Source organism: Aulonocara sp. 'chitande type north' Nkhata Bay, linkage group LG16, assembly GCF_057382095.1.
Source record: "Aulonocara sp. 'chitande type north' Nkhata Bay isolate Kocher_YH1m ecotype deep benthic linkage group LG16, A_spYH_male_GT1.1, whole genome shotgun sequence".
Lineage (NCBI taxonomy): Eukaryota > Metazoa > Chordata > Actinopteri > Cichliformes > Cichlidae > Aulonocara > Aulonocara sp. 'chitande type north' Nkhata Bay.
In genome coordinates this window covers 18,129,392-18,147,482 of record NC_141359.1, presented here as the reverse complement: position 1 = coordinate 18,147,482, position 18,091 = coordinate 18,129,392, and the positions used below count along the sequence as shown (strand labels likewise).

The following is an 18,091-nucleotide window of genomic DNA, read 5'->3' as shown; positions in this document are numbered from 1 at the left end:
GGGTTTCAGATTTCTCAGGCACTCGGCGCCATTCAGGCTGTGTTTGTTTTCTAAGCATTAGGATTAAAATCTCTCTCCCAGAAGAGCGCCAAGAAAAATCTAAAAAGGGAATCTAAGAATTTGAGATGTGCACCTCCGGGGGCTGTTTGTGCTTCACCTCAAGAAGACAGAGCCAATTTATGCTCAGTCCAGCTTATTTCCATACAGTATATTGCTTGAATTGGGCTTATTTCCATTTGGTCGCGGGCGGGGTGTAGGGTGGGTGAGGACAATTTCTTCCCCTGCAGATTAAATACATTTGGAAGCTCCTTCTTGTATGAATATTCCTTGTATATTTATGCAGTAGAGATAAAATGACAGAATACATTGAGAAAATAGACAATCAAAGTATAATCAAATGTAATGCATGCACTGAATAAAATATGCATGACAAATTGGCTTTGGAGAACACAGAGCAGGCAGGTCCTCTGAACCTTAGCACAAAAGCTCATTGAAATTCCTTTCATTATGACCGTGGAGCTACAGCGAAACAGAAAATGAGAGGGACAGACAGAGAAAGATGAGTATAATGATTTCTGATTATAGAGGCAGAAGAGTCCTTGCATCCCACTGTACCCAGGAATATCATTACACAGTATTATGCAATTTAACAGATGGAGAACAAAAAAAAAAAAAAAAAAAAGAACGACGTAACACGTGGGGAGCATTTAGTTATTTTTATTTACATTGTTATGTTTGCCTAATCAGTGTGACGTATATTCTTTACATAGAAACCTGCTTATGTGTGCAATACTCCATCACTGAAAACTTGAGACAAATGCAAATGACATTTTGCAGTATTTTAGTAATCTTAATTACAAATAAAAAGGCACATAGACATGATACCAATACCTTGGCTGACACAGATTTTTATAACACAATAGTTGGTGGGAAAAGAAGCGTGAAAATGAGGAGGATGATCCTGCAGGATTTTCTCTCAGTATCTAAGCAAAGTTTAGAAACAAAAAGGACTTTCATCTGGAATCTGGTAGACAGTTAATAGCTCGACTAGTTTTGTGGCTAAAACGTTTAAAAACTCCGGCGCATGCAGAACCCTTACACTCTGTACAATTGTGCTGCTTAATAGGATATAAACACAAAAGCTGATAACTACTTTGCAAGCGTCCCTCCCTTAATCACACACTGTAAAAACAAATATGATTCTCATCAAGGTATCGCCTGGGGTTTTAACAGAATCATAAACAGCGATACGTCCCAACCAAGTGTCCCGGTTAATTGCAATGGCTTCAATGTTCACTTTAAAATTCAAGGGTTGTTGTCGGAAGTAGTCTCTTCATCAATCTGCTGGAGTACAGTCACGTCACATAGATGTTGGTTGACCAGCTAAAAGAAGAGGGGAAAAAAGCGACCGATTATGGGAGGAAGGCGAGAACAACACCACCCACTGATGATCAGCTCGAGAAAGTACTCACTTTTGACTCGCATGTAGCAGGAGTTACAGTAGAGCTGCTTGTTTCGTATTCTGACTTCAGCCCCGGCTTCTGATCCTCCAAGGTCAGACTTACAGTCGATGCACTGAGGAAGTTTGGGAAGGAGAAGAATTGAGGAATGAATCAGTAAACGTGACCAAAGGAGGAGTGATGAGGACAGACAAATCTAGACCGTGATTCTGTGTATTAAAGGAGAAGGATGAGAATCAAGAGATGAAGGCTGACACAGTGGATTAACTTTCAGATAAAGGTCACCGCAGCTCCCAGAAGAAACAACAACTAGATTAGACTGCTGATAAAAAAAAAAAGAAAAAGCAAAGGGAATAGTTGATCTTGCAGGATTTAGTTTCTTTTTCTCAATAAAGGGATCAGGGGATTGACATTCACCAGGATTCACCAGGTTAGTAAAACAAACTAAAGAGCCTGAGGCGATCAAGTTAGTTTTTGAGGATCGGCGGCCGATGTGCTCCGCGGCTGACCGGAGTCCAGCTCTCACCTTAAAGCAACCCAAATGATAACAGAGCCCAAGGGACTCGATGATCATGGCTGCTCCCTTTCCCAGCGGGGTTTCACAGAACGTACAGATTTTCTTTCCACTCACTGACCTGAATTACAGAACGCACAGCTGTCATTTCAGAGCCAAGCACACATACATGACACATGTATGAATGCACACATATATGCACATACACACATACAAAACACACGCCAACACTGGTTCAAACCAGGGTTAGACAGACGGACACTTTGGCAAGCTGGCAAATGTTAACCTGTTGAAACAGCACTGCTGAAATGACAAAGGCTCATTAAAACAGTGTCATTTAGTGTCACACGCAAAATACTGTTTATGGCAACAAAAATGACACGAGGGAAACACTTGTGAATTTTCATAAAGGTTGGGAAACTCGGGTGTTAGGAAGTGAACAAGCTTCTTTAAGATAACCTTCAGGCAACCTTTGGACTTTCTTTGTCTCTCAGGTGTTTGGACATGATCACTGACAAACTTTCGTGTAATCCACAAAAACATGGCTAAACTTAAACTAGCATCTGCTGTATTCCACACATAAGTTAAAGTGAATTATGCTACTGTGTGATCTATAAAAAAGCACATCAAAAGAAACATTACATCATAAAAGGAGTGACATAAAGGAAAAAGAGAAATACCCTTTGCCACCACTTTTGCACGGCTGAGTAGCAACGCCTTAAATACCGCAACCCAGATGTACCAGTGAGTTGTTAGAGGCAGCATTAAGCAAAGCTTCATTTCTGGTTTTACCTGCTGTGCTGCTGAGGAGCGTCTGCCTCAGCCGTGGGTTCTGGAGAGTTGATGGGTGAAGGAGAAGAGGGTGAAGGTGAAGGGGAAGGCGACTGCCTGGACCAAGGGACCAAATGGGATCCTGCCCCACTTCGGAGTGAGCCCATGGAATAGGAAGAAGGCAGAGTGGAAGTGGAACCATACCGCTGAGCCCGCGGCCCCCCACCATAAAAGGATGTGCTGCCAGAAAGGGCAGAGTGAGGCCGAAAGTAGTTTTGGGCAAAAGAACCGCTTCGGGGTTTCGATGACGAACGCCAGGAGTTGTATGAGGTGTCCAAGTTGTCAAGAGAATCGCCTCTGCAAAGCCAACCCAAGCCACACCCCATGTTAGCCAGTTAGAAAAAGCAGTCGAACCTTCTGACTGACAACTTAACTTTTACACCCAACTCAAAAAAACAGGACAGTAGTAACAGAAAAGAGCCAACCGCCACCATCGCACCAAAGTTAATGAGGTATTACTGTACCTGCGCATAGGTGGCAGGTCCCTCTCCTTGTTGGTGGAAGTGTCGGGAGAACGCTGGCGGATCCAGCTGTTGTCCGTCAGCAATGACGTCTTCTTTTTCATCTCATTGAGGATCTGCTGCCGCTCCAGCTCAGCCTGAGATGCAGGCTGCTGGTCCTTCTTCTCAGCGGCTCCGCTTGAGGTCACTGCCAGGTGGGAGGACAGACAGAGGAAACATTATCGATGGAAAAAAAAAAATCATGACTGGTGATCGGCGGAGGAACAAAATGAATAGTCGTGGGGCAGACAGAATTAGATGAGGATGATATAAGTATCTGTTTTCCACAGTCTGGCTTGATGAGACAAGATATGACTAAATTATGGATGAAAAAGTCATTGATCTGAAAGAAAACATGCTGTAATCAATAAGTTAAATTGCTTTTGCTGCATGTCATTTTCTGGCCACGTGGCTGATTGGTTCGTCATTTGTCTGGTCAGCTGCAAATCAAACATCTGTAGGTTTAGAGTTAGAGTTAACGAAATGTCTCGATTGACTGATCGGCTGATCGTAACGGGAGTTTCACATTAAAACGACGAGAAACGGCGCTTTAGGGGGCTAAAATCCACCTCTCTCCGGCTCTCTGTATCTCATGGCATGGAGGATGTTCCTGCGCTCCAGCTCCAGCTCAGATGCAGCCTTCTGACTTTGGTAAACTCTGTCATGTGCCTTCTTCAGCTGCTCTTCCAGCAGCCGCTGAGCCATGCCCCCCGGGGGTACATGCACACCTACAGCAGGGTACAACCCACACAGGTATACATCTGTGCAACAAAATGTGTACGTGGAGTCATTTAAAACACCCTCTCCCACCTCCACAACCACCACAACACACACACACAAAGCCCCTAATGAATTAAGAAGGCTGACCTTTTCTCTGAGGTCTGTCCTCTTCGTCGAGCTGAGGGGATGATTTGGATTTTGTCCTGTCGAACAAAATTCAAAACATACATGAACAACACTACTTTTCAGTTCTAGCAGATGTTTCACTTTTGTGTACAAGTGTGAGGGAATTCATGTCTTTTTGTATGGATCATAGTTATATGTCAGATGGTATAATATAGAAGGCGATAAGTGTCACAGCATGTCAGCTGGTAATGTAGCATTCATCTTAAAACTTTGTGTATTTTTCCTTTTTCCCTCCGACTCCTGCACTCTCTGCCTCCCCTCTACCTTGTATCCCCTTTGACCTTCTTTCCCGCTTCCCACAAATCCTATAATAATAAATACAGTATAAATAATTAAATGGTTCCATTTGTGTGGGCGTTCAGGAATGCAGGATTACAGTTCTCGCTTTATGAGAAGCAGAACAGACACATTGCAAATGATTTAACAAATGAGTTCACAGATTACAGATTATATAGATTCTTTCTTTAGTTGCTAGATGTTTGATTTTGTTGCATGCACTGCTTGACTTCAAATCCCCCACGAGGTCAAATCTGTGCTTGTTTTTATTCCTGGTCCTTAATGCCTAGTTTATTCCATCCTTGGTAAGAATCCTGGTGGATTTACATTTGTTCTTAGGATCACTATCCTGTTTGAATGTCCCCACTCAGGTTCAGCTTCAGTTTTAGGGACATATGCCCTCACATTATCTTCAACCACTCTAATATGACTGTGGCTACACAACTCTGCCTTTGATTTGTCTCTGCAGTGCAACATTTAGCTGTTCACTGGGAAACTGTGAATTTTGTACCAATTTCCTTTCTGCACAGCAAAGTTTTTTTCCTCTCATATCTCTGATACAAGTTTAATACGAGCACCAGTTGTAAATATTTTCTTTAAAATATTTTAACTGTTTGGTTAATTTGAAGATAAACTCTCAAAGGCACCCATTTTCTTTTTTTAAATAAAGGCCTCAGAAGGATCACACAACACTAGCCACTAAAAGTCTGTCAATCATTTAAAAGGACTGAACCTCTTCTAATTTTATGGATTTAATTTTGTTATAAATGTAGCGGTTTGATTACTTTCTCCATATCATCTTTCCGTACTGTTTCGGAAAGGACAAAATGTTTGCTGGTCTAACAATGTAAAAATCTAGAGCTGAAAATGATTTGGGGCTAATTACCCAATAATGACAACTGTAAATAATCTACTTTGTAAAGGTTTCTAATCAAACTATATTGTTGTTGTAAGAAGAAGCATTTGTTTTGTGCATATAAAACTGCATAAATATGTACATACTTTATTGTATGTTTATTCTATTTGTATATTTATAGGCATGTTTCATTATAATTTGGTATACCAAATTATAATGGGGGGTTACGCTCATGAGTTCCACAGACTGTTGTTAAATCCAATCCAATATAATCTGTCTTAATTAATTATGTGTGTATGCATCTCATGCATGCTAAATAAGGATAGTCAACTAAGTATTCAACAAATCAAACTGCAGTTATTGTAGAGCAATGATATCAAAAGCATGTTGCAGAGAAAGCATGGTTAACAGGTTATAAACAGGAAGAGGTCCAGCTGCTCTCGCTCTCTCGTACTAACCTGTCTGCATAGGTGAGTGAAGGCTGGGCATAAGGAAAGCCGTGGGAGCTAGTGGCCCTTTGGTGAAAGGCATTGTGTGCAGAGAGGTGGGATGATGAGTACCACACAAAGGAGGGATAAAGCACATGCAAACACATTAGTTGCACATGTTAATGCACAGACAGTAAAGCTGGTTAAATGTGTTATTATCAGCATGATGGTGAGTCAAGGAATACAAAAGACATGTGAGTTTGAGTATTCAGGGCAGCACAGGATTAGGAGTGGCTCTACTGACCACTGCTGCTGCTGCTCAAAGGCTCTCTCCTTCTCTCTGCGCTGCAGCTCTTCTGCCTCCAGCAACCTCCTCTCGTCCTCCCTTCTCTTCCTTTCCTCCTGCTCCTGCCTTTCCTTCCTCATCCTCTGCTCCTGGAGACGCAGCAGTTCTCGCTCCTCCTCTTCCCTCTTCCTCTTCTCCTCTGCCTGCCTTTGGCGCTCCTGCTCCTCCTTCCTCTTTCGCTCTTCTTCTTCCCACAGTAGAGATGTGGGCTGGTTGACGGGAGATAGTGGTGAGTGTGGGCCGGTGCTGCTGTTGCTGTGGTTGTTCACCTCCAGGCTCCCAAGCTACCAGAGACAAGAGACGAAAAGGGACGAGAAGAGGAAGCTTTTTGAGCACCAAGTAATTTAATCTTAATTAGCATCCAGGAGGAACTGCGACAACGATGGAGAAACTCCTCACATCCCCCGAGGTGGCGAGGTTTTAGAAATTATATTGTAGAGGGGAGTTTTTGTTGCAAACCTATTAGTTGGAAAGATTTCAGCCACTGCAGTAAATATATGTACTATGTGAGCATTCACATGACTAGACACTGCTCTGCTCTCCCTTTCCATTTCTAAAGGGTCACATACAAGAGAGCGTGCCCACATACTCCATGCATAATTATAGCAATTTTAGATCAAAGCTCTTTGGATACATTTAGATAAATTAGTGCCATGAGTCACAACTTACTGCCACCATTAAATACTCTCCAGCTGATTTATCAGCTCATAATTAATACAAAACAAAACACTTTTGTTACCTGTTTGGGGACCGTGCTTGTAGAAATTGCCTGCTGAGCCTTGAGCCACTCTTCCTGCAGCTTTTCCTGATCACGCTTATATTTCTCCTAAAAAAAAAAAAAAAAAAATGAAGGTGAGGTCAAAGGTCATCTCATTTAATCCAGTCAGACATACAAAGCTCTTTCTAAAACAACACATGAAACTTCTATTCATTATAGATTCCATATGTAATTTTAAAACAGAATAATTAGGTATTGTGGCTGTTATATTGTTCAGATGATTTCTCAGCTCACTTACGTGTTATCTAACTATTCTACACATTCTAGGGAAACCTGCCCAGAGCAGGAAGTCCTGCTGGAAGATCATGAAATCAGGCTGCTTAACCAACAGGGAACAAGCCTGCCAGCATTAAAAATCCTTCCCGGCTGCAACGGCACTCTGCATAACCACCTTTGATCTCCATCCAGAAATAGGCCCCCAGAAAAATGTTTTGACATGATTCTCCTACACTAAAGTTGGATACTCGGCGCACACTTAGAAGGTCGAGTGCTGTCTCCTTCTGTTCTGAGCCTGTTAAGAGCAGACGTAATTGAGGATTTCCTAGCATGTCAGTAACTTCTAATTGTCTTTTTAAATTAAGGTTTCTTCCCCCCCCCACTAACCCTCAACTGGATAAGTGGATATCCCCACCCCATCTGTAATTACAGTGAGTGTAGTTCAACTCGTAATGTGTTGTGGACACATGATAGTTTGTCACTTGGGTTGTAACCTCTGACGGGGGGGTTTACCTTATGGAAGCCAGTTTTAAACATCTGGGGACAGTTTTGTACCTTCATGTAATGATGCAGGTGTTTATTGGCTTACTTTATATGTTTTTAATATTATTTATTCAGATTAAGAAATGGAGTGGCATCAAAAAGGTACATATCAGTGCCTGTGAGGTCCTGAAATTAGCCCTTAGCCATTAGGGGGTGCATTTGAGTAGACTGTAAGAAAAAAAACACTTTCACTGCAGTGCTGTTTCTCACAGTGCAAGATAAGAAAGATATGAAATCATCATCTTCTTTCAGTTGCTCCCTTTAGAGTTTGCTACAGCAGCTCATGCTCCTCCATCCTCCTCTGTCACACCAACCTGCATGTCCTCCTTCATTGCATCCATAAAACTTCTGTGTCCTTCCTCTTCTTTTTTTCCTTTCCTGCCTAGCAGCTCTATATTCAACATCTTTTGCCCAATATATCCACTATCCCTCCTCTGCACATGTCCAAATCATCTCAGCCTTGCCGCTCTAATTTTGTCACCAAACCGCTCAGCCTCAGCTGTCCCTCTCACTTCTAATCCTGTCCCTCCTGGTCACTCTCAATGAGAATCTTATCATCAACTCCTCCTCCACCTCCTGCTGCACCTCATGCAGTAACCCATGCTTTACTGCTCTGTGTGAGGGAAATTTTCTTATTCGTTTCTCTTTTACACCTTTGGACGCCTACTAGGAGTAACCCTGCTTTCTCTTTTACGAAATTAGTGATTTCTTTGATATGTCAGGCTGGCTTCCAGACCAAAATGACTGGCTGTGAATCAGAAGTTAATGACAGTGATTTCTGCCTGTACATACTAGTCTTTTTTGATACATACTGAGGTGCAAAAACTCATCAATAAGGGTAAAGGGGAGGTTTTCAAATGTCATCTTTATGGGGGATCTAGGCTGTTGTAGTCTGAAGAAATAAACTGACAGTGTTGTGTGCTTGAACTCAACATTACTAAATATACAAGAGTACACCTTCACATACCTGTAGGAGGCGCTCTTGTTCCTTCTGCCACTTCTCTTGTCTTTTCCGCTCCTCTTCTGGGTCAAAAGACCAGCGACTGGAGGGAGTGATTACGGGAACCGGTATCTGAAGGCAAAAAAGGAAACCACACATAGCAAATTTACCTCGCAGTTGTACAAAACTATCGCTGAACTTTGTTGCTTTGAAGTCCGCCTGCTTGTGCCATATAGATGTGATGATACTTAAATAATAATCTCTTAAACACCCAGTACTTATCTGCTCTTGTTTCACAACATTTCTACATGCTCCTGAAGGTGAGATGAAACTGCAAATATGCACTTGCACTGCACCATCTGTACTTTATTTATTGTATTTTCTTATCTGGTTTCAAAGCTACACTAAAAAAGGTTCCCTATAATCACTGTTGAGTCACTAAAATGCTAAAAGACTGAAAAAGATGTGTGAACCTGGCTCTAAAGTGAACTACAAATGCAGTCAATGTGAGAGGCTTAACAGCGGCTCTGGGCTTTGTAATTACTGCAGTATCTGCTTTCAAAGATGTTGTCATACTAGAAGAGCAAACATAAGAGACAAAAACCGGCCTTTATGCACTGACACTACTCACATCTGGCACTGCAGGCTCTGATCCTCCTCCTAGAACAAGAAAGACAATCATTCAGTCGATATCTCCAGGCAGGCACAGGCAGAGCAGTGAAACATAATGTAAAAATACACAAGCGAGCCCTCAAGACATGTAACACAACAGCGCCAAGTTGACGGGCTTATTTAAGTTTCAACTTGATCTTTTAGTCAGGTAGCAGTCAATCAAAGCAAATGACAATTGATGTTTTCAGAAAAAGCCCCCCAGCAGCAACGGTCAACATTCACCCACTAAGGCTTATTGATTCTCTCAATTCAAGCTCACCCACTTGTTAACATTTGGATTGGATGCAGGCCCAATAGTTCTGAATGGGAAAACCAATAAACTGATTGTGATGACAAAAAAGATCAAACCAGAAAAAAGAAACACAAAGAAACCAGCAGTATGCACACAAGCAGAGAGGGGTCTGTCTCAAAGGCCAACAGATGCTTCGAAATATGCATGCCAAGAGTGCTTTTAACTTGCAGCAAAGTGAAAAGTGTAACCATGTGTTAAGCCTGGACACCATCCCAAAATACCACAAAGCACAGCAGGATTCAAAGGTTTGTGTTTGTGGTTGGTGTGCTGGAACCGTGTCTGAAATGCTGTCAAACTTAAGGGGAAATGCGTCATGTCACAGATTATTTTTATTTCATCTGCAGGAGGTCTTTGAGTAGAACCTCCTTAAAAATAACATCAATCTTTCTGGGTTTGAGCAGCATGTCAGGGTCCCGGGCTGTACCAAGTGAATGTGAGGAGGTCAATGCACACACAGCCCTGTTTACCACAGAGGTAGACCAGCGCACTGACACTGGACCCTGAGCCACCTGAAGGAGGGAGGGGGCACAGCATAAAGGTTAAGCTCTGGCACCAGACGAGAGAACATGAGACAACAGAGCCATCGAAAAATCAAAGTCACGAGGCTGCCATTGATACGAAAACATGCAAAAAGTCCTCGAATAATCTAAGGAATTCAGAGAGACAAAAGCATAGAGAATCCAGCCACCAGGTTACACAGAAAGCATAATAAATACGAAGAACTGTCCTACATCTCTTCGCTCAACCTTCCTTGTTTTTTTGGTTTTTTTACCTTGTTCAAAGAACTCTGACCTCCGCTTTAAGTTTTTCAAAGATATGGGTTCTGATTCTACATGAGAGATGGAAAACAGAATGCAACAAAAACATTAGAAATAAGTTAAACCTGACCTAACAGCACATACTGATCATGTCATTCTGATAAAGTCTATTACAACCAAAAAAGTTGGGACACTATGTAAAATGTAAATAAAGACAGAATGCATTCATAATGGAAAACATATCAAAATGTTTAAACTAAGAAAATTGACACTTTTAAAAAAGGCTCATTTTGAGTATGATGGAAGCAACACATCTTAAAAAGTCAGGACACGGCCATATAAATATTTGGGAACTGAGGAGACAGGTTGTTGGACTTCTCTAGCTGCTCAACAGTCCTGGGTCTTTTTGTTGTTGTGTTTTTCATTTTCATGATGCTCCAAATGTCTTCAGTGGTGAAAGGTCTGAACTGCAGGCCAGCTGAGGGCCGGACTCTTCTACTATAAAACCACACTGTTGTACTAGCTGCAAATATGTGGGTTAGCATCTTTTTTGTAGAATTATGCAAGGCTTTCCCTGAAAAATCCATTGTCTGACTCTTAAGCTGTTGCTCTAAAACCTGGATATACTTTTTGGCAGATGTACAAGCTACCAGTTCCATAAGCAATAATCCACTCCCACACCATCAGAACTGAGCGCTGATACCAAGCCACGTGGTCCTTCTTCTCTTTAAACTCAACGACACAGCATCCCTGTTTTCCAACAGGAATTTCAAAGTTCGATTTGCCTGACCAGGGGAAAGTTTTCCACTTTGCATCAGCCAATTTTAAACAAACTTACATGAAATCGTTCCACAATTTGTAGACAGTTTTTCATCTTTACTGCCGAGAAGCTCTGCCTCTCTAAGATCCTCTTTCCATACCCTGTCAGGTCACTAATCTGTTGCTGTAAAATCGGGTTAGCTTAAAAATTTTCCTCAAGTTGTTTCTTTTGTACCACTTACATTTCCCCCTCCAAACTTCTGAGATGTGTTGTTATCATCAAATTTAAGATCTACTATCTTTTTTCTTAAAATGGGATATTTTCTCAGTTAAAACATTTGATATACTTCCTGTGTTGTACTGTGAATAAAATACGGTTTTATGAGACTAGCAACTCATTCCAGTGTGTTTTTTCACATTTTACACAGCATGTCAACTCTTTTGGAGCTGTACAAAGTAACGTGAAAAACAAGACAAAGTCAAACCAGCAACTCCTACTGATGTATTTTTGTATTCAGTCCAGAAATAATCAAGATCAATTTCATAACCTTTCTGACTGTGCGCTCTGCTCTTTACCTTTTTTCCTCATGGTCACCGGCTCCTCTCGGAAACCTCCATTAACTCCGTTTGAAGCCACTTCCTGCAGGGAGACATCGTGGGGTGCACACTCATTAAAAAGCCACAAGGCTGGGGAACAATACAGAAATAAAGGCTAATCAAGTCTGAGTCAGTCAAGGTGATTCTGAGTCACTTACGCTAACGGGATGAGCCGGGGTCTCTTTGAACGTCAGCGTTTCTGCTGGAGTGTTTGAAGTAAAATCCAGGCTGGAGCTGATTGTGCTTTTTTCTTGGGAACCTACAAGCATTGGATGATCCGTACTGGTCAGATTGATGGTCTTATGGCTTTTAAATGGCAGGGAAGGTTGAACTCTGTCCCAGTCTGCGCGCAGACAATGTAACAGCATAAAAATATGATGTGTTTGCACATAAACCATGTGTTTTGTGCGGGTTTTTTTGGTTTTTTTCTTGTTGCCAGGCTTCTATATATGTGAACATATACAACGTCTGCATAAAGAAAGCTATAAAGCAAGGGGATAAGCGCGCTGTTATGTTGTTATTATAGAGTGCAGCAGGGGGAGACAGAGTAACCTCCTTCCCCAGCCATGCAGCCCATTAAAGCCCCCATTAACCCAAACACCGTTTCTAATAGGCTCACAACCACTGGACACCTGTAATTAACTAATATTGTGAGTTAGTTAAAGTTAGCAATACTGTGTGAACTAATGTGACACTGATAGTCCAAAATAAAGTAAACCTGTAACAGTAACACTGAAAACACCACACACTTATAGGCCTATAGATCTGAGCTGGGTTAGTTCTCTAGAAGGAAAAACACTGGGGTGGAATAGCGAGCAGAAAGAAGAAATAACTACATAAGGGGGGAAGAGGGAAGCAATTAAACAAAAAAAATCCCACAGAAATCAAAACAATAACAGTCTTTCTTCACCAGATGAGCAAAGATAACTCACAAGTCCTTCATCATTTAGCCTGTCATGAGCTCATTTATGGATGAATTCACAACAGGCTACAGACCAATTTAGAGTGTCAAAACTGTTTAGCAACCCAAGCAGCATAAGCAGTGCTCCCAGTCCGGGAATGCAGCCCTCAAAAACTTTTCACTTTCCTTCTCTGGCTGTCACGCAAGCAAAAACAGGCAGGGTTCAGACTACTCACTGTTCTGCCCATGACGCCTTATATCCATGACCAGACTGCCCTCCTGCAGAGCCTCATCCATGTGGGACTTCCACTCGGTGTAGCTCATGTCTGCCACCTTGTGCCCGTTCACCTTCAGCACCTTGTCTCCAGTCTGAAGCTGGCACATCTCAGCCGGGCTGCCTACAGTGGGCACAGGTCAGAGTCATAAGCTGAAATTTTACTTGATTCCACACTTGTTTTGACCATCATAATTCCCACTTGTGTTTCTTATATAAAACTGGGAATGTAATGTCACTAAAACTGACTTTTGGAAGACAAGATTTCATCCCACCTGTTTTATCCCCCTACAAAAAAAGCTCACAGTTAAACAATTCAATGTTATATGAGCATTATTCTTCCCAGTTAACATGTAACATGTAAATGTAGGTACACACTATCTATTTTGTCTAACAGATAAAAGCTACAGAGTCATACTTACTCTTCACGCCATATAAAACATGCCTGTATTTTCAGTAGAAGTCCTGGAGACACATTCCAGCTTCATGAAGATCATAATGTCAAATTTTAGTTAAAAGTGTTTTATGGAGTGTTTGAACTGCATTTTTTTAATAAACGTCTTACTTTATCAGCATGCCAGTGTCAGCATGCTAACACTGGCACATTTACAAGTGTAAGCGGTAATAAGAATAAAATGAAAGATCAAGCGCTACGCCATACAGAGTCTGCAGATACAGTGAAATAAGCTGTAAGCAGGTATGACAAGGCTATATTCGTGTATTGCTTTGGGCTGTTTGTATTACTTTACTAATTTATTTGGCATGCTGTGATGTGCAGGTGGGGAATCTCAGTAGAAGGAGAGGCTCAGACCCAGCAGATCTGACCCAGATAGAAGCTGCCCTACATACAGTGAGTCAGGCATCGCCACTGCAATGGACTCAAAAACCTGCTGACAACTAACCGACCGAGGCTGACAGATAACTGTAACAGAGCGGAGCGCTGGTTGTCAATATTACCACTGTACTGTATCTGTGAACAGATCAGTCAGTTCTAGTGAGAGTGAAAAACTTGCATTGTGTGTCTGATCTATTGTCTTCGGGGCCTATGTACTGCGAATGCTGTCAGTTTGGCTGACTTTCACACATTATGTTGGATGGTGGAAAAAAAACATATTACTTATGTAATACAAATCCTTAAAAAAAGTATTCCTGTGAAGTGCTACCTGGCTGGATAGATGTGACACAAGCTCCTGTTGAGTCCCAGGCTGCCTGGAAACCGAAATCTCTGCTGCTGTTGGGCTTCTGGTTCAGGCTGATCCGCATCTCACAGTAGTTCTCCTAGAAACCAGACGACATAGGTGAGTAGAGGTGAACTTTAAGAGTACAAATGTGGGCTGACTTCCATTTGCTCTGGAGATGCTTGTCAGGGTTGGCCTGCTTTGGCAGGGAAGCCTTCCATTAGTCATTTATGGCTGTTGAATAAATGCCAACCTGTTACTATACTTTAGCTACTACACTACTCCTAATGAGCTCATGCATTAAGTTTTACTGACTACTTACCACAAAGCTAAAGATACACTAATAATGCTGAAAATTTAAAAAATTCACTAAAAGAAACGTGTTCAGTTTTTTTCATTGTAACCAACAGAAAACAAAAAAAGCTTTACTGCTTTGTCAGCAGGAGGAGATTCGAGTACCTGGCTGGTTTCTTTGGCTGGAGCAGGAGGTTCACTCTTGACCTGTGGAGGTACAGGTGTGACGCTCTGAGCAGAGTTGACGCTATTCCCCGTAGTCGCCTCTTCCTCCTCCTCTTCACTGCTGTGTGCTGAGCTAGACTGAGCTTCGTCCTCAGAGGTCATGAACTGATGGTACCGACTCGGCACTGATGACTTCTTAGAAACATCGACGTTGCCATTGACGCGCTTGTGTGAGTCGTCTGTCTGTGCGGGCTGCATGTAGAGTGGCAAAGAACACAGCCGTTAAGGCTCAATTACAACAAAGTGTAAAATGAACTTTAACAGCAAAGGGCTGCTGATTAGAAAATGATAGAATTTACTCTAAAAAAGCTGGTAATTATGTTACCAGCTATTTTTTAAAACATGTGTTAAACAGTTTCCTGACGAGTAACTAGTAATGAATGTGGAATAGTCTGAAAATAGCAGCTCTGGTAGTGGAGTTAGCATAATAAAACCACCAGCTTCATCCATTATTCACACTGTAATCAGATATGACTCCTGGGCAATACTGATGTAGTGAAAACAAATTACCTGCCAAACATTTCTTACTTCCAAACAAACACATCCTTCCCTCTTGATGTTCTTGTGCTGTGCTGGTAGTTTACTTGTAAAACTATCTAGTACTCACGGTAAAGCCTCGGGGAAGAGATGTGATGCGTGAGGACTGGCTCCCAAAGGGCCTTGGTGTGACAACTGAAGTTAGACGTGCGCTATCCGATCTCTGGTAGGTCTTGGGCAGGGAGGAAGAAACCCGAGACACCGCGGGAGGCTTGGGTTCCATTGAGCTGGGCTGTGCTTGTGTGTGCAAAGGACCAGAAGAGAGGGGCTTCACCTCAGTCTGTGTGCCAGACAATGCAGGGCTTGGCTCAGGCACCTTTGGTAGGGAGCTAGAAGAGGAGACAACAGTTGGGGCCTCCTGCTTCTTGGCTGTGCTGGCGCGCTCTGAGTCTGTACTCCTCTGCAAAGGTACAGCTTCTGGAGACGGGAAGCGGTTGAATGAGCTGTAGTTGTTTGGAGTGATGGTGTTCGTGATGGAGCTGCTTAGTGCGGGACTGTCCACGACTTCAAGTGAAGTGGGAGGGGAAGCAGCCCTGCCGGTAGCTGGGGAAGCGATGGGAGGTTCTTTGTCATTCACAGAGGGCTTGGGGGGTTCATAGGAAAATTGGGAAGTGTCAATTGTGTAGCTTCGGCTAGGAAGAGCTCGGGTACGTGGGGCAATGACGGGTTTTTCAAATACGTTGTCGTCGTCGTCGTCTAAAAAAGAGAGAGATCCAAGACGGCTGCCAACGCTGCTCTTTCTTTTACCTTCTCTGTGGAGCGAACAGACGAAGAGAAGGTGGGAGGACATGAGAGGCAAATAGGTACAAATTGGACTAGATGAATAAAGTTAACGATGAATGTGGGGGCATGGAGTGTTAACGAGGACAGCAGAAAGCGGAGCACGGGCAGAAATAAGAGGGCAAGAACGATGTGCACTTAAATAAAATGACCGGCACGTTCTAAGCCATGATTGAATAACACTTTCACAGTGAATCAGTGCACAATTACGGTCTCCTCATTCACTCTTGCCCAAATAATCACATAGTCTCTCTTAATTACAGACACTTTTTCATGTGGTTACCTTAGCAAATGGTTCCCCTCTGATGGTGAAAGGGTTTAAAAGAGGAATAAATGTAGTGAGTGTTCCTTTTTGAGGAAAACCAGAATCACCAGAAATTAAAAGCAGAAAAACAACTACAGCAGTAAGTCTGTTGGACCTGTGTGTTTTTCCTCACCTCTCCTCTTGCATCTCCTTGAAGGTCTTAGACCTTTTCTCACCGCCGTAAGTAATCTGCTCTATCTTCTCCCTTTCCTCCTTCTTCTTTACTATATCAGAGTTGACACTGCGACGTCGGCTCTTCCAGTCGCTCAGGGCCTGCAGTGCAAAGAAGAAGCCCTCATCACCTCATGCAACATATCTCAAAAAGTCAATTTATAAGTACTGCAGATAAAGCAGACTGATTGTGTGCGCAGAGCTAAGTGTACAACTGAGGACAGTGAAGTTGAGAAGGAGGGAGAAAAAGATGTGAAAAAAAGAGAACACCTTCAAATGGAGATTTGAAGGTGTTCTATTTGTGTGCTTTAGGCTCCTCCCGGCTCACTTCCCCTGTGTGTTGGGGGCTGTGTGACCCAAATGCTGCTTTAAGACTCCATTATTTTGCTATGACACCACACTAGCCCAGTCCTGTAGTGTATATGTGTATAACTTTTTATTACTATTAACTTTTTATTGCTAAGAATGAACATGCACAATGGATCAGCAGTGTTTAAATTTACTGCAGCACTGCCATTTGGAGCTTACTTTCCATTTTCACTGTAACTTGAGAGTTAATTTCAGAGTTAATCGACTAAGTCTTCCTTACATCATTCCTTCATTTCACATTATTTCTACTTTTTTCGTGCATGTAGTGATTCTTGCGACAATTTTTAATGATGCAGGTCCATAGCCAGAGGGCAGTGCTGCTCTAGTTAACATCTGAACACCTACAATTTCAATCCAAACTGTTCTTTTTTCCACCCTGCAGCTATCCAACACACCAAAGCACCTGCTCCCCTGTTCGCCTAGTAGCACATATGGATCTCACAGATCTGTGTGACTCATCTTTCGCCTCATCTGCACTGCAACCAAACTTCTTTCTGCCCAAGCAGGCATGTCTTGAATCATATAGCAAGAAGAGTGGGCAGCTGACAGATATCCTCAAATATCAGTGCACATTGTACTCACATCCTGCCACTTATCCTCGCTCTGTTTAACCTTCTCACGATACTTCTGCAGCTCTTCGTAGCGAACCTGCCGGATGACCGCGGGGTCGACGTGCACATCACTTGTTGATTTACTCCTGCGGGGGGAAAAAAGCAGATCAAGCAGACTTTTTTTTTTTTCAAAGATCAAAAGGCATCAGAAGTTTAGCTGACAGGTGGAAATCCACTCCAGATATGCATGCACAGTCCTGTGTATTTCCATCCTGTTAAATAAGCTGTAAATACAAACACATAACAAAGACACTGCAGTTCCACTGGGTACCTGCCATTAATATTTTTGGTATCTGCAGTAACTAGTTAGTATTCAAACCCAGCACACCAGCTGACCACCAAACCTTGAGGGTGATATAAGCTCAGGTTAGTAACAGTCTTTCCCATCATGCAAAAGTCTTTAAAGCCCCACCTTATGGAGAAATAACTTAGATAACTTCACCTACCTGTAAAGTTTTACATACAGTGTGTCATAACTCTCACTGGGACACACTGCAGTTTAGGCATGAACCCACTACTATTATATGTAAGCTGTGTCAAAAGAGCTTTGTGGAGCAAAGCCCACCTCCCCTCACCTCACCCTGAACTTGGCTCTGAGCCGTGAAACAGTCAATGTTGTGTGTCAGCGTTTAGCAGCTAGAGAGTGAGAACAGCAGCACAAAAAGCAGGAGGCAGCAGCGTGCGACCATAAGAGGGCAGAGCAAATGCAAACGTGCCACTTTTTTTGTTTTGTTTTTAGAAACTCACCCGTCTGTACCCTCTTGGCGCTCTCTAG

The 18,091-nt window shown here is 42.5% G+C and overlaps 1 protein-coding gene across 11 annotated transcripts in view; it reads right to left on the bottom strand.

Annotated features, from left to right (window-relative positions):
• Positions 1 to 701: 701 nt before the first annotated feature.
• lmo7a (LIM domain 7a) overlaps positions 702 to 18,091 on the bottom strand; it is a 50,138-nt gene continuing 32,748 nt past the window's right edge. The window contains exons 10-32 of one of the 11 annotated variants that reach the window (XM_086265522.1): positions 18,064 to 18,087; positions 17,288 to 17,402; positions 16,299 to 16,438; positions 15,152 to 15,833; positions 14,485 to 14,736; positions 14,011 to 14,125; positions 12,810 to 12,971; positions 11,831 to 12,015; positions 11,652 to 11,715; positions 10,331 to 10,387; positions 10,026 to 10,067; positions 9,226 to 9,254; positions 8,622 to 8,726; positions 6,857 to 6,943; positions 6,076 to 6,401; positions 5,802 to 5,858; positions 4,173 to 4,228; positions 3,875 to 4,033; positions 3,270 to 3,453; positions 2,767 to 3,102; positions 1,987 to 2,095; positions 1,473 to 1,575; positions 702 to 1,383 (exon numbers count right to left, since the gene is read on the bottom strand). In XM_086265522.1, the coding sequence (XP_086121648.1) occupies positions 1,361 to 1,383; positions 1,473 to 1,575; positions 1,987 to 2,095; positions 2,767 to 3,102; positions 3,270 to 3,453; positions 3,875 to 4,033; positions 4,173 to 4,228; positions 5,802 to 5,858; positions 6,076 to 6,401; positions 6,857 to 6,943; positions 8,622 to 8,726; positions 9,226 to 9,254; positions 10,026 to 10,067; positions 10,331 to 10,387; positions 11,652 to 11,715; positions 11,831 to 12,015; positions 12,810 to 12,971; positions 14,011 to 14,125; positions 14,485 to 14,736; positions 15,152 to 15,833; positions 16,299 to 16,438; positions 17,288 to 17,402; positions 18,064 to 18,087 (3,412 nt within the window). In that variant the 3' untranslated portion in view covers positions 702 to 1,360. The remainder of the gene's footprint in view (positions 1,384 to 1,472; positions 1,576 to 1,986; positions 2,096 to 2,766; positions 3,103 to 3,269; positions 3,454 to 3,874; positions 4,034 to 4,172; positions 4,229 to 5,801; positions 5,859 to 6,075; positions 6,402 to 6,856; positions 6,944 to 8,621; positions 8,727 to 9,225; positions 9,255 to 10,025; positions 10,068 to 10,330; positions 10,388 to 11,651; positions 11,716 to 11,830; positions 12,016 to 12,809; positions 12,972 to 14,010; positions 14,126 to 14,484; positions 14,737 to 15,151; positions 15,834 to 16,298; positions 16,439 to 17,287; positions 17,403 to 18,063; positions 18,088 to 18,091) is intronic. The other 10 variants (XM_086265528.1, XM_086265525.1, XM_086265533.1 and 7 more) reach the window with 10 other exon arrangements.